Source organism: Somniosus microcephalus, chromosome 1 (genome assembly GCF_052327205.1).
Source record: "Somniosus microcephalus isolate GS21.2 chromosome 1, FLI_Smic_1.0, whole genome shotgun sequence".
NCBI lineage: Eukaryota > Metazoa > Chordata > Chondrichthyes > Squaliformes > Somniosidae > Somniosus > Somniosus microcephalus.
The window spans coordinates 35836472-35850688 of NC_140987.1; the positions used below are offsets into that span (position 1 = coordinate 35836472).

Sequence of the window (14217 nt, forward strand, 5' to 3'; positions counted from 1 at the left end):
AGCTGCTTCATCAATTACCTTCCCTGGTCAGGAGTGAGGCTGTTTGCTGGCGATTCTCCAGTGGCAATAGTCCAGGGCAGGAAATCCTGGCACTCCTGGTCCTCGATAGTAGCAGCATACATTGGGCAGCAAAATCTGTCCTTATATTTCCAACTTGAAAACACCAAGATCTAATACATTCGGGGGAACCGAGTGGCATGGTGGGTTAGACACTGGCCTTCTCTTTCAGGGAACTCGGTTCAAATCTAATCCAGATAAACAGGATGAGAATTTTCTCCGTCAAGGGTCCTACATGAAATGGGTTTTGGCAGTCTCAATCCAGACCCTTGAAGGGGGAGGAGGGCCTCTACTTCAACATTCAACACGCATGGTCACTCAGGATAACAGGACAGCTAATATGGAGAATGGGAGAATGTTAAATGAAGCAATGGGAACCGCCAGTCTGAGGCCTTGTTGACGTGGCAAAGTGAATAAAACGTTGTTCCACTCCCCAGCACCAACATCTTGAGCACTAAGTTGTGTACAATACAAAAGTCATAAAGACATTTTAAACGCTGATTCCACCTGACCACAATGACAATGGGAGAAAAATAATGACTCAGATGTACTTACTGCAATAGCCCTGGTGAATCCAACCACACCATGTTTTGTGGCTGTGTACACTGGTCCATGTGGTGCTGGGAATATACCTAAATGGATATACAAAAACACTAAAATGGACCAAACAACAATAACTTGCATTTATATAGCGCCTTTAACGTAGTAAAATGTCCCAAGGTGCTTCACAGGAGTGTCACCAAACACGATTTGACCCCGAACCACATTAGGACAGGTGACGATCAAAAAGATAGGTTTTAAGGTGTGTCATAAAGGAGGAGAGGGGAGTAGAGAAGTGGCGAGGGAATTGCAGAGTTTAGGGGCTAGGCAGCTGAAGGCACGGCTGCCAATGGTGGAGCGATGAAAATCTGTGATGCGCAAGAAGCCAGAATTGGAGGGCCACAGAGATCTCGGAGGGTTGTAGGGCTGGAGGAGGGTTACAGAGATAGGGAGGGGCGAGGCCATAAAGGGATTTGAAAACAAGGATACCTGAAATACGAACACCAAATACTGGTTACGCAACTCTTACACCATGGAATACAACTGTTGGATGAAAGGTCATCGACCTGAAATGTTAACTCTGTTTCTCTCTCCAGCATTTTCTGTTTTTATTTCAGATTTACAGCATCCGCAGTATTTTGTCTTTGTATCAATGCAATATAGCTCCATTACTCTGTATATGATCTCACATCTGCACACACTCCATAGCAACCTTTTCCATTCGAAATTGAGGCGGTTTTCATTAGAACAGAGGAGATTTGACAGAAGTGTTTAAAATTATGAAGGGATGGGACAGGGTCTGGAACATGGAGTCATAGATACAAGTTTAAACGCAAGAGATTTAGGACAGAGAGTGGGAGAAAAAAAATTTACACAAAAAAGGTGGAATGTACTACCAGAATGAGTTGACTTCCAAGGATAGGTTAGATACGTGGTTGAAGGAAAGGGGAATAAAGGGATAGAGGAACAGGTTGGGCACTGTGGGATCAGGAATACTGTTCCTATGGAAGATAAACACCAACACGGATTGGTTGGGCCAAATGGCCAGTTTCTGTGTTGCAATTTCTTCGCAGTTCAATGTAGAATTCTTATGCCCACATCTATACTGCCCAAATAATGCTTAGTGCAGCGCCACCACAGGCGGGAGGGTAACAAGGTCACACAGGCGGGAGGGTAACAAGGTCACACAGGCAGATCCCATTCTAATTCTGGACAGGAAATTAATGACTTATTTTTATTATTTGTTCATGGGATGTGGGCATCGCTGGCAATTCATTGTCCCTCCCGAATGGCCCTGGAGAAGGTGGCAGTGAACCGCCCTCTTGAACCGCTGCAGTCCGTCTTCTTTGCAATGGTTTTTTTACAACTGAGTGACTTGCTAGTGACCATTTCTGAGGGTAGTTAAGAGTCAACCACATTGCTGTGGGTTTGGAGTCACACATATCGGCCAGACCGGGTAAGGACGGCAGATTTCCTTCCCGAAAGGTCATGAGTGAACCAGATGGGGTTTTACGACAATCCGGTAGTTTCATGGTCACCATTACTGATGCTAGCTTTTTATTCCAGATTTATTTAATTAACTGAATTTAAATTCCCCAGCTGCCGTGGTAGGATTTGCACTCACGTCTCTGCATCATTAGTCCAGGCCTCTGGATTACTAGTCCAGTAACATAAGCACTATGCTACCGTAGCCCATGAAAATGGAAATGAAAATACAAAAAGAGCAGAATGTACGGCTTTAAAAATGACTGAACCAGATCTGTATCTGATTCAATTGTCCAAGTGTTCCCTGCCCTCTATCCCTGCTGCACCTTAAGGCAACACTTGGTTTTGACTCCCTGTGGGTAATTTTGACATTCTGGAGGACAGTGTGGAATGGGCGACATCGGAACAGCTGGCCCGAACTTCAACGGGAGGGATGTACCACGGGCGGCCGCCATCTGATATCGCCCGATTAACACCATCACCCAAAGTCAAAATGATGTGTGCAACCTCATGGGAGATCAACTAGTGTTTTACAAACAGTGCTGGGGAGAGCGGGGCTCGGGCAGAGAGCCATGCCTTTGTGTGCTGCTCTCTCCTGTTCACTCACTTTTTCTGCCACCTCTCCTAATCAAGCCCAGAGGCCAGAAATTCCACTGATAAAAGGAAGGGGATTTTTATCAACGGAATTCATTAAATGGATAAAAGGGGGTGCAGGAACAGCAAGTCCTGGCAGTTCACATACCCAAATCTTTGAAGGTGGCAGGGCAAGTTGATAAGGCTGTTAATAAAGCAGACGGGATCCTGGGCTTTATAAATAGAGGCATAGGGTACAAAAGCAAGGAAGTTCTGGCCAATATTTATCCCTCAAACAACTCCACTACACAGCAAGGTCATACAAGCAGCAATGAGATAAATGACCAGTTACAGGAAACTTTGGTTTATCCGGAGGTTGTATGGCCGGAAACTTTGCTCTAACGGCAGAAATCAGCAGCCGTTTTAGTTAGTTTTTTTTTCTTCTCCTAACATTCTGTTAACAGGCAGGCTCTGGAAAGTGTCTTTGTAGCTTCGCAACAGCTTCAGAGATGCTTCAAGGTATGGGCCGAGTTATTACGAGCTGTTGCTGAGCAACAGTGTTTGTTGTCAAATACGGAGATTTTCATCTCCGTATGCTTCAACGTTGACTTTGCATGTCCAGCACTTTTGATAGATCGGCAACACGCCGGTCCCGGATATCAGAACTTTTCCTGTAATTGGTCTTTTTGGTCGTGTTGGTTCAAGGTCCAGAACACCCAGAGAAATCCCCTGCTCTTCTTCGAAATAGTGCTTTGGGATCTTTTATACAATCATAGAATGGTTACAGCACAGAAGGAGGCCATTCGGCCCGACGAGCCTGTGCCAGCTCTATGCAAGAGCACCTTAGCTAGTCCCACTCTCCTGCCCTTTCCCCGTAGCCCTGCAATTTTTTTTCCTTCAGGTACTTATGGGAGACAAAGGAAAGGGAAACAAGGATAGAAGCAACAGACGGGAAGGAGAAAAACAAAGGTGGCAATCAGAGAAATCAAGGGTTTAAAACAAACATGGCCACAGTAATTAGTAATTCTAAAAGGTCTAAGAGCGTTAAAAAAAAAGCCTGAAGGCTTTTTGTCTTAATGCAAGGAGCATTCGTAATAAGGTGGATGAATTAGCAGTGCAAATAGAGGTAAATGAATATGATATGATTGGAATTATGGAAACATGGCTCCAGGGGGAACTCAACATCCAGGGGTATTCAATATTCAGGAAAGATAGGCAAAAAGGAAAAGGAGGTGGTGTAGCATTGCTGGTTAAAGAGGGGATTAACACAATTGTAAGGAAAGATATTGGCTCTGATGATGTGGAATCTGTATGGGTAGAACTGAGAAATACCAAAGGGCAGAAAACATTAGTGGGAGTGGTGTATAGACCCCAAAACAGTAATGCAGACATTGGGGATGGCATTAAAAGGGAAATTAGAGAAGCGTGCAATAAGGCCACAGCAGTCATCATGGGTGACTTTAATCTACATATAGATTGGGCTAACCAAATTAGTAACAATACTGAGGAGGAGGAATTCCTGGAGTGTATACGGGATGGTTTCCTGGACCAATATGTTGAAGAACCAACTAGGGATCAGGCCATCTTAGACTGGGTATTATGCAATGAGAAAGGATTAATTAGCAATCTTGTTGTGCGAGGCCCCTTGGGTCGGAGCGATCATAATATGATAGAATTCTTCATTAAGATGGAGAGTGAAGTAGTTGACTCAGAGACTAAGGTCCTGAATTTAAATAAAGGGAACTATGATGGCATGAGACGCGAGTTGGGTAGGATTGATTGGGTAATGTCACTCAAAGGGTTGATGGTGGATAGGCAATGGCAAACATTCAAAGATCGCATGGATGAACTACAGAATTTGTTTATCCCAGTTTGGCATAAAAATAAATTAAAAAAGGTGGCTCAACCGTGGCTAACAAGGGAAATTAGGGATAACATAAGATCCAAAGAGAGGACATATAAATTGGCCAAAAAAGCAGCAAACCTGAGGATTGGGAGCAGTTTAGGATTCAGCAAAGGAGGACAAAGGGATTAATTAAGAGGGGGAAAATAGATGATGAAAGTAAGCTTTCAGGGGACATAAAAACTAACTGTAAAAGCTTTTATAGATATGTGAAGAGAAAAAGATTGGTGAAGTCAAGCGTAGGTCCCTTACAGTCAGAATCAGGGGAATTTATAATGGGGAACAAAGAAATGGCAGACCAATTAAATACTTATTTTGGTTCTGTCTTCATGAAGGAGGACACAAATAACCTCCCAGAGATGTTGGGTAATATAGGGACTAATGAGAGGAAGGAACTGAAAGAAATCAGTATCTGTAGGGAAATGGTGTTGGGGAAGTTGACGGGATTGAAGGCTGATAAATCCCCAGGGCCTGATAATCTACATCCTAGGGTACTTAAGGAAGTGGCCCTGGAGATAGTAGATGCATTGCTGGTCATCTTCCAGAACTCGATAGACTCTGGAACAGTACCCATGGATTGGAGGGTAGCTAATGTTACCCCACTATTCAAAAAAGGTGGTAGAGAAAAAGCGGGGAATTATAGACCAGTAAGCCTAACATCGGTAGTGGGGAAAATGTTAGAGTCCATTATAAAAGATGTAATAGCAGAGCACTTGGAGAGCAGTGATGGGATCGGACAAAGTCAACATGGATTTACAAAGGGTAAATCGTGCTTGACTAATCTACTGGAATTTTTTGAGGGTGTAACTGGTAAAATAGATGAGGGAGAACCAGTGGATGTGGTGTATTTGGACTTTCAGAAGGCTTTCGATAAGGTCCCGTATAAGAGATTGCTTGCAAAATTAAGGCACATGGGATTGGGGGCAAGGTATTGACTTGGCTAGAGAACTGGTTGGCAGATAGAAAGCAAAGAGTTGGAATAAACGGGTCATTTTCCGAGCGGCAGGCAGTGGCTAGTGGGGTACCGCAAGGATCGGTCCTAGGACCCCAGCTGTTCACAATATATATTAATGATCTGGACGAGGGAATTGATGTAGTATCTCCAAATTTGCAGATGACACAAAGCTGGGTGGGAGGGTATGCTGTGAGAGGAGGATGTCGTGAAACTCCAGTACGATTTGGACAGGTTGGGTGATTGGGCAGAAACATGGCAAATGCACTATAATGTGGATAAATGTGAGGTTATCCACTTTGGTGGCAAAAACAGGAAGGCAGATTATTTGAATGGCAATAGATTGAGAGAAGGGGATGTGCAAAGAGACCTGGGTGTTCTTGTGCACCAGTTGCTGAAGCTAAGCATGCAGGTGCAGCAGGCGGTAAAGAAGGCAAATGGTATGTTGGCCTTCGTATCAAGAGGGTTCGAGTACAGGAACAAGGATGTCTTGCTGCAGTTGCACGGGGCCTTGGTGAGACCGCACCTTGAGTATTGTGTGCAGTTTTGGTCGCCTTATCCGAGGAAGGATGTTCTTGCCATGGAAGGAGTGCAGCGAAGATTCACCAGGCTGATACCTGGGATGGCAGGAATGACGTATGAGGAGAGATTGTGTCGATTGGGCTTGTACTCACTGGAGTTTAGAAGATTGAGAGGGGATCTCATCGAAACGTATAAAATTCTGTCAGGCCTGGACAGACTAGATGCAGAAAGAATGTTCCCGATGGCCGGGGAGTCCAGAACTAGGGGTCATAGTCTAAGGATAAGGGGTAAGCCATTTAGGACTGAGATGAGGAGGAATTTCTTCACCCAGAGAGTGGTGAACCTTTGGAATTCTCTGCCACAGAGGGCGGTGGAGGCCAGTTCATTAAATATATTCAAGAAGGAGTTGGATATATTTCTTAAGGCTAAGGGGATCAAGGGACATGGGGAGAAGGCAGGGACAGGGTACTGAATTTGGATGATCAGTCATGATCTCATTGAATGGCAGAGCAGGCTCGAGGGGCTGAATGGCCTACTCCTGCTCCTATCTTCTATGTTTCTATATCTATGTTTACTTATCCAATTTCCTTTTGAAATCCAATTTCCTTTTGAAAGCCACGATTGAATCTGCCTCCACCATCCTTTCAGACAGTGAATTCCAGATCCTAACCACTCTGCATAAAAAGGTTTTTCCTCACGTCACCTTTGGTTCTTCTGCCAATCACCTTAAATCTGTGTATTCTGGTTCTCGACCCTTCCGCCAATGGGAACAGTTTCTCTTTATCTACTCTGTCTAGACCCCTCATAATTTTGACATCTCTATCAAATCTCCCCTTAACCTTCTCTGCTCTAAGGAGAACAACCCCAGCTTCTCCAGTCTATCCATGTAACTGAAGTCTCTCATCCCTGGAATCATTCTCGTAAATCTTTTCTGCACCCTCTCTAAGGCCTTCAACATCCTTCCTAAAATGCGGGACCCAGAATTGGACACATACTCCAATTGAGGCCGAACCAGTGTTTTATAAAGGTTCATCATAACTTCCTTGCTTTTGTACTCTCTGCCTCTATTTATGAAGCCCAAGATCCCGTATGCTTTTTTAACCGCTTTCTCAACCTGCCCTGCCACCTTCAACGATTTCTGCACATATACCCCCAGGTGTCTCTCTTCATGCACCCCCTTTAGAATTGTACCCTTTAGTTTATATTACCTCTCCTCGTTCTTCCTACCAAAATGTATCACTTCAATACATTTTATGTCCACCCGAGAGGGCAGTGGCGGCCTCGTTTTAAAGTCTCACCTGAAAGACGGCGCCTCTGACAGTGCAGCACACCCTCGGTATTGTACTGAAGTGCAAGCCTAGATTACGTGTTCAATTCCTGGCGTGGGGCTTGAACCTATAACATGCGATTCAGAGTAGGCTATCGAGGCATTCTTTTTTAAGCTGGATGGAGATGGGGGTGGGCTCAAGTTGAGTCTGAAGCTTGTAGATCCCCAGGCATCTATACATCAGCATGCTGTAAATGGAGTGACAGCTTTCGAGCATGTCGTCTATCCGACATTTTGGGGGTGAAATTCAGCTTGGGTGGTAGAGCAAAACAAACAACAAACAATAGCACATCGGCAACCAGCTTTACAGGCCGCCCAGTTTTCTGTGCCATTGAGGTTCATGAATTTCACCCCCTTTATTCCAGGAACATATGATAATATACTTACCTCAGAATTCACAACAGTATTATCAAAAGCTCTCTTTCCAATCAGAGATGGCGTGTCTTGGCAACATAACATTTAGTTTTACTGCATTGTGATTGGGCAGAAAATCTCAGGGAAGAAAGGGTTTGGCAATTTAATTAGGAACAGAGGAAGAGAAGGAGACCATTCAGCCCCTCGAGCCTGGTGCGCCATTCGATGAGATCATGGTTGATCTGTAAAACCCAACTCTATCCACCCGTCCTGGCTCCATATCCCCTAATACCTTTGTCGAGCAAAAATCGATCGATCTCATATTTTAAATTATTAATTGAGTTACCATCTACTGCTCTTTGTGGGAGAGAGTTCCACACTTCTACCACCCATTGTGTGAAGAAGTGTTTCCTAACTTCTCTCCTGAATGGCCTGGCTCTGATTTTAAGGTTATGTCCCCTTGTCCAACACTCTCAACACCGGCGGAAGAAGTTTCTCCCTATCTACCCCATCAATTCCTTTCAAAATCCCCAAAACCGCAAACAAAATCGGCCCTTAAACCTTCTATTTTCCAGGGAATACACGCCCAGTTTATGTAATCTCGCCTCATAATCTAAATTTTGGATTGATGAAGAGCAAAAAGTAGAAAATGACCCATTAGAAAAGGAGATTTATCCAATGAGGAAAAAGGAAAGGTATTCGACCAATGAAGAGAAAAGAGCAATGGATATTCACGACAGGCACTGTAGTCATACATTTGTTTTATTCTATAGACAGGTAGATGGGCGGATGGATAATCTAGTTTTGCATGTGCATGGGAGGAGTCTTGTTGGTACAAGGATTAGGTTGTCAGCGTGCTCTGTGCTAAAAGTACATGACGCCCCAGTTACTGAGGTATGAGGGACGTGGACTACTGAGGAATAATCTTCAGCTGATTACAGGGAAATTCTATCTCCAGCATATACTGCAGAGTGCCATTCCTTCCTCATTACACCTGAGGAACACACAATTAAAATGCCTACGTGTTACATGACCGCAGCTAAAGAGCAGGCATGTCACATGTTTAAAGAGGACCACGCCCTGTGTTACGCAAAGTCTGCAGGTAAACAACCCTCACACAAGCAGATGTTTGACACAGCTTACAAGTGCAATAACAGTATGGACACCTGGCAAAGCAGTTTCACTTTAAAAGTCGAAACAATGCTTGAAAGACATTGCTGATTTAATGACACTGTGTGATAGGGACGATAGCGTAGTGTACTGGAAAGGGCACTAGACTTTGAACACAGAAGTTATAAATGTTCTATTCCACCACGGGCAGGTCGTGAAATTGAAACTGCTGGATTGTTGTGAAGACCCAAATGGTTTGCTAATTTCCATTCAGAAAAGGGGAACTTGCTACCTAAGCTACACATGACCTCAGCCCCCACACTATGGCTGGAATTTTACCGGCACTCAGAGTGTGGGTTTGGAGGCGGGTCCGCTGTCAAAATCAAAATGATTGACAGTGGGTCGGTATCCCGCTGTAAACCCGCCTCCTTGCCAGTTTCCCCAAGTGTTGGTGTCGGGTCTGTTCCGGGATGACTGACCCAAGCAGCGGGTCAGCCAATTTAGATAGTTGAAAGCTTATTAAAAAGGTTAAGAACCATTTTCCCATGTACTTACCATTTTACCAGGTTTTCAACGAGGTTCCCGGAGAGCGGCCATCATGTCAGGTAAGTATGTCGGGTTCTCAATGACTGCGGAAAGCTGCAAAAGTGGTCTAAAACCGACCATTTCACAGCTGTTCACTTCCCAATCTCAGAAGCTGGAGCATTAATGATTTGGATCCCACTCTTGAGCTTTATGCACTTTTGAAGTGTTTGCAGTAATCGCTCTACCCACTGTCACCTCCTTGGAACAACCTATCTCAACATTGACAGATTACTTCTGTCATCTCAACCTCACCTGCCAGCTATTCCATCAGCATCGGTGCCTTTCAAAAAAAAAATCTCACCTTGGTCCTCAGAATCCAAACACGATCAGACCCAACACCAGCATCACCGGGCATACAAGCAGCACCAACATCCACACCAACCTTCTCCGCAATCAACTGACGCTGCACTAGACACAGGGCATCATCACCCATGTAAACTGCTGCCCGGGACCCCAGTGATGACATCACCATGTCCAGATTTGCTACACCCTGGCTGTCACATGATGCACCAGGTTGGCACCACCCACACCAACACCATAAAGCATCCCTACAATGTCCAAGTCATTCCTTTCACACTCAATCACCATTGGGGGGGGGGCGGGGGGGATGGTGCTGTTCACCATTCACTGGAACTCATTAAGACACATTCAAAGCTGCATACAAATCTGTTCAAGAAGGCAAAGCGGTGAAAATAAGGATTTCAATGCTTGACAACACATTAACAGAAAGTTTACATGAACATTGGCTAAAACACCCTTGGATGTTGTCAGTTGGTATGATTGGACTAGGATGAGGGTGAGTGTGAAGGGTGGCTAGTGAGATGGGGAAGTGATAATGTAGATTGAGAGGGATGGGTGGAGGTGCATGGTAAGTTGGTGTGAGTGAGGATGTGCAGGAGTAGGGTAGGGAAGGCAGAGTGATCGGGATGTGATGAGAGGCACAGGAGGATGAGATTGTGTGTGGCTTTGTACTAACGTTTTGTGATCTAGTGAGATTACTGAAAAGTTTGAGCCACTGTAGCCTGGTCCTCCTGATGACATCCCTGCTTGTGTCCTCCTGTGCAATGTGCAACCAGGCTGTGTTGGTGTCTGGGGGAGAGGTCTGCCGCCCATTGGAAGGGAAGAAAACCTCCCAGCGTGCTGTGACTCTCGCCATAAGCATATGCTTATGGAGGGAGTCATGGGAGAGCCTGGGTACAGCCGTGCACCTCTGTGCAGTGCTCGTCAGTGTTTGCAGCATCTCAATGCTGTAGAACACTAAGAGCAGAACTGCCAAAATGAATGTGGACGTGGCCCCTTTAAGGAAACCGGCTGATGACGCGTCATCAGAGCCGCTTCCTTTTAATTGGCCGGGAACCTCACAGGGCGGGCTTAACGAGCCCAATCAGGGCAAGATCACTTGGAGGAGGCGGGATGAAGATGGGAGCGGGGTTTGAGGCCGCTCCGTACTCCGGCTGCACCGGATTCGCCACGGCTGGCGAAACCGCGGCCTATGTGGTTACCAATGCCTTCAAGCAAGCCCCTCGGTTATAAAAAGTCACCATGACAACTCGGGACGGCCAACGAAATGTGGTGTTGACAGTATCAACCACACTGAGAGCACATGAACTTACTCAACACGTGTGTAAAACTGTCTGTCTGCTACTTTAACAGAGGCGCTGGCCTGTCTATTTAAATACGTTAATGCCTCTGTTAAAATAGTAAACTCATTTCATATAAATACGGTAAAAAGTGGGTGATTTTGGAGTACCCTGCTCCCAGCAGAAAGCTGCACTCGAAAGAAAGACGGGTCGCTCGTATTTTCCGACATATTCTCTCTGCGAGCGTGGTCTGCGGCCGCGGGATGATAGAATTACCTCTTCATTGGTCGTACATCAACATCGCACAGTGTAGTTTTTAGGCTCATAGTATAAAAACATAAGAGCAGGAGTAGACCATACGGCCCCTCAAGCCTGCTCCGCCCTTTAATAAGATCATCGACCTCAACCTCACTTTCCCGCCCGACCTCCATATCCCTTGATTCCCCTAGAGTCCAAAAATCTATCCATCTCAGTCTTGAATATATTAAAGACTCAGCATTCACAGCCCTCTGAGGCAGAGAATTCCAAAGATTCACAACCCTCTTGAGTGAAGAAATTCCTCCTCATCTCAGTCTTAAATGGCCGACCCCTTATCCTGAGACTATGCCCCCTAGTTCTAGACACTCCAGCCAGGGGAAACAACCTCTCAGCATCTACCCTGTGAATCCCCTTCAGAACCTTGTATGTTTCAATAAGATCACATCTCATTCTTCTAAACTCCAGAGAGTATAGGCCCATTCTACACAATCTCTCATCATAGGACAGCCCTCTCATCCCAGGAATCAATCTAGTGAACATTTGTTGCACCGCCTCCAAGGCAAGTATATCCTTCCTTAGATAAGGAGACCAAAACTGTGCACAGTACTCCAGGTGTGGTCTCACCAAGGCCCTGTACAATTGTAGCAAGACTTCCTTACTCTTATACTCCAACCCCCTTGCAATAAAGGCCAACATGCCATTTGCCTTCCTTATTGCTTGCTGTACCTGCATGCTAGCTTTCTGTGTTTCTTGCACGAGGACACCCAAATCGCTCTGAACACTAACATTTGAAAGTTTCTCGCCATTTAAAAAATATTCTGTTTTTCTATTCTTCCTACTAAAGTGAATAACCTCACATTTCCCTACATTATACTCCATCTGCCACCTTACTGCCCACTCACTCAGTCTGTCTATATCCCTTTGCAGACTCTTCGGGCAGGATTTTCATTGGGCCTTGGAGGCGTGGGGGGTTAAAATCCTGAAATCGGGGGGCACGAACCCATCCCGCCCCCAACCCACCTCCATGCCAGTTTCAAAGGAGGCGGGTACCCGCCCCGCACTGGGAGCCGCCTCCCCGAGGCGGGAAAGGGATTAGTGCCAATTAACTGCCTGTTAACAGGTAGTTAACAGGCAGTTTTTAGTCTAATCCCTATTTTCATAGCTGAAGTGTGGGATTCCCGACGGCTCCAAACCACGCCAAGTTAGCGAGGCGGGTCGTCGGGTTGATGGGCTTGGAAGGGTCGAGATGTCCGATGTTCAGGTGAGTGATGGGTGCATGAGTGCAGAGGTAAGTGTGTTTGGTGTGTTTTAAGTTTTTAAAGAAGTTTTACTTACCTTTACAGCCTTCCTTCCTTCAGGCCTAGGAAGTCCCTCATCTCACCGGCACAGAAAGCAGAATGGCCACAATCTGTCAAAAATTGCAGCATTCAGCTTTCTGCTCCAGGGAGATCTCTAAATCAGCCTGAAGGGAAGGAATTAACTTGGAGTACAGATTGTCAATGTTTGACAGCTTCAAACAGCTGTGAACCACTAATATTTCATCTGTCAAAAGGTCTTGACAGATGAAATGTCAATCTGTGACGTCACCTGTTGCCCCTTAATTGGCCTGCTGAGTCCGCTGGGCGGGCTCAACAAGGTCAATCAAGTCAAAATCGCGTGGGTTGGCTAGAACTCGATGGAGGCGGGACTACAACCCCGAAAGTTGTAGTCCCGCCTCCTCAATGAAAATCCAGCCCTTTGTGTTATATAACAACAAAAATGTGCATTTATATAGCGCCGTTAACAGTAAAATATCCCAAGCCGCTTCGCAAAAGAGTTATCAAACAAAGTTTGCCACTGAGCTACATAAGGAGATATTAGGGCAGGTGACCAAAAGCTTGGTCCGAGAGGTAGGTTTTAAGGAGCATTTTAAAAGGAGGAAAGAGAGCTAGAGAGGCAGAGGGGTTTAGGGAGGGAATTCCAGAGCTTTGGGCCTTGGCAGCTGAAAGCACAGCCGCCAATGGTGGAGCGATTCAAATCAGGGAGACTCAAGAGGCCAGAATTGGAGGAGCGCAAAGATGGAAGAGTACAGCTGGCCCCTGTTACAGAATCTCAATCACGTGCATGTTATATGAGCTGTTTCCAGGACATCATTTGAGTAGTGGCATATGCAGGAATGTAACCTTTAAAGTTGGTCTGTCTTTCAGTTCAGGTATTCGTGATTTTTCCATTGTACTGGGACATAGGCAGATCTCAAGTGTTAAGACTTTACATGAGGGGTGACACACACTGACGTTTCTCACTTCACTGCAATGGTTGCAAAGTCATGTCAAAGTACAACTTGCTACCTTTAAATGTGTCACTAATAGATGATTGCTGACCCATCTTTCCTAAAGTGCACCTGGAGAAAAGAACACAGTTTTGCCAAATTTATGGCTGAGAAATGAAGCCCTTGCTAAAAAAGGAAGAACTTCCATTTCTATCGCGCCTTTCATGACTCGGGACGTTCCAAAATGCTTAACAGCCAATGAAGTACTTTTGAAGTGTCGTCACTATCGTAATGTAGGAAAACGCAGAAAGGTCCCAGAAACAGCAATGTGATAATGACCAGATAATCTGTTTTAATTATGTTAGTTGAGAGATAAATATTGGCCAGGACATTGGGGAGAGCTCCCCTGCTGTTCTTCAAATAGTGCCATGGTATTTTTTACATCCACCCGAGAGGGCAGTCAGGGCCTCCGTTTAACATCTCATCCAAAAGAGGGCACCTCCGACAGAGCAGCACTGCTAATATCATCAACAACTTGTTTTTAAATGTAGCGCCTTTAATGCAGCAAAGTGTCATTCTTGGGACGCCAAGCCAAAGAAAGCAAGGTAGGTCAGCAAGGTCAGAGGTGGTAGGTCAGTGAGACCTGGTGTAGGATAGGATAGTGGCAGGAATGACGTATGAGGAGAGATTGGGATGATTGGGCTTATACTCGCTGCAGTTTAG

At 45.4% G+C, this 14217-nt stretch overlaps 1 protein-coding gene across 3 annotated transcripts in view; it reads right to left on the bottom strand.

The window, feature by feature from the left end:
• hpgd (15-hydroxyprostaglandin dehydrogenase) overlaps positions 1–14217 on the bottom strand; it is a 78254-nt gene that overhangs the window by 8204 nt on the left and 55833 nt on the right. For all 3 annotated transcript variants that reach the window (XM_085977743.1, XM_085977737.1, XM_085977735.1), the window contains one exon: positions 613–689. In XM_085977743.1, coding sequence (XP_085833869.1) covers positions 613–689 — 77 coding nt within the window. The remainder of the gene's footprint in view (positions 1–612; positions 690–14217) is intronic.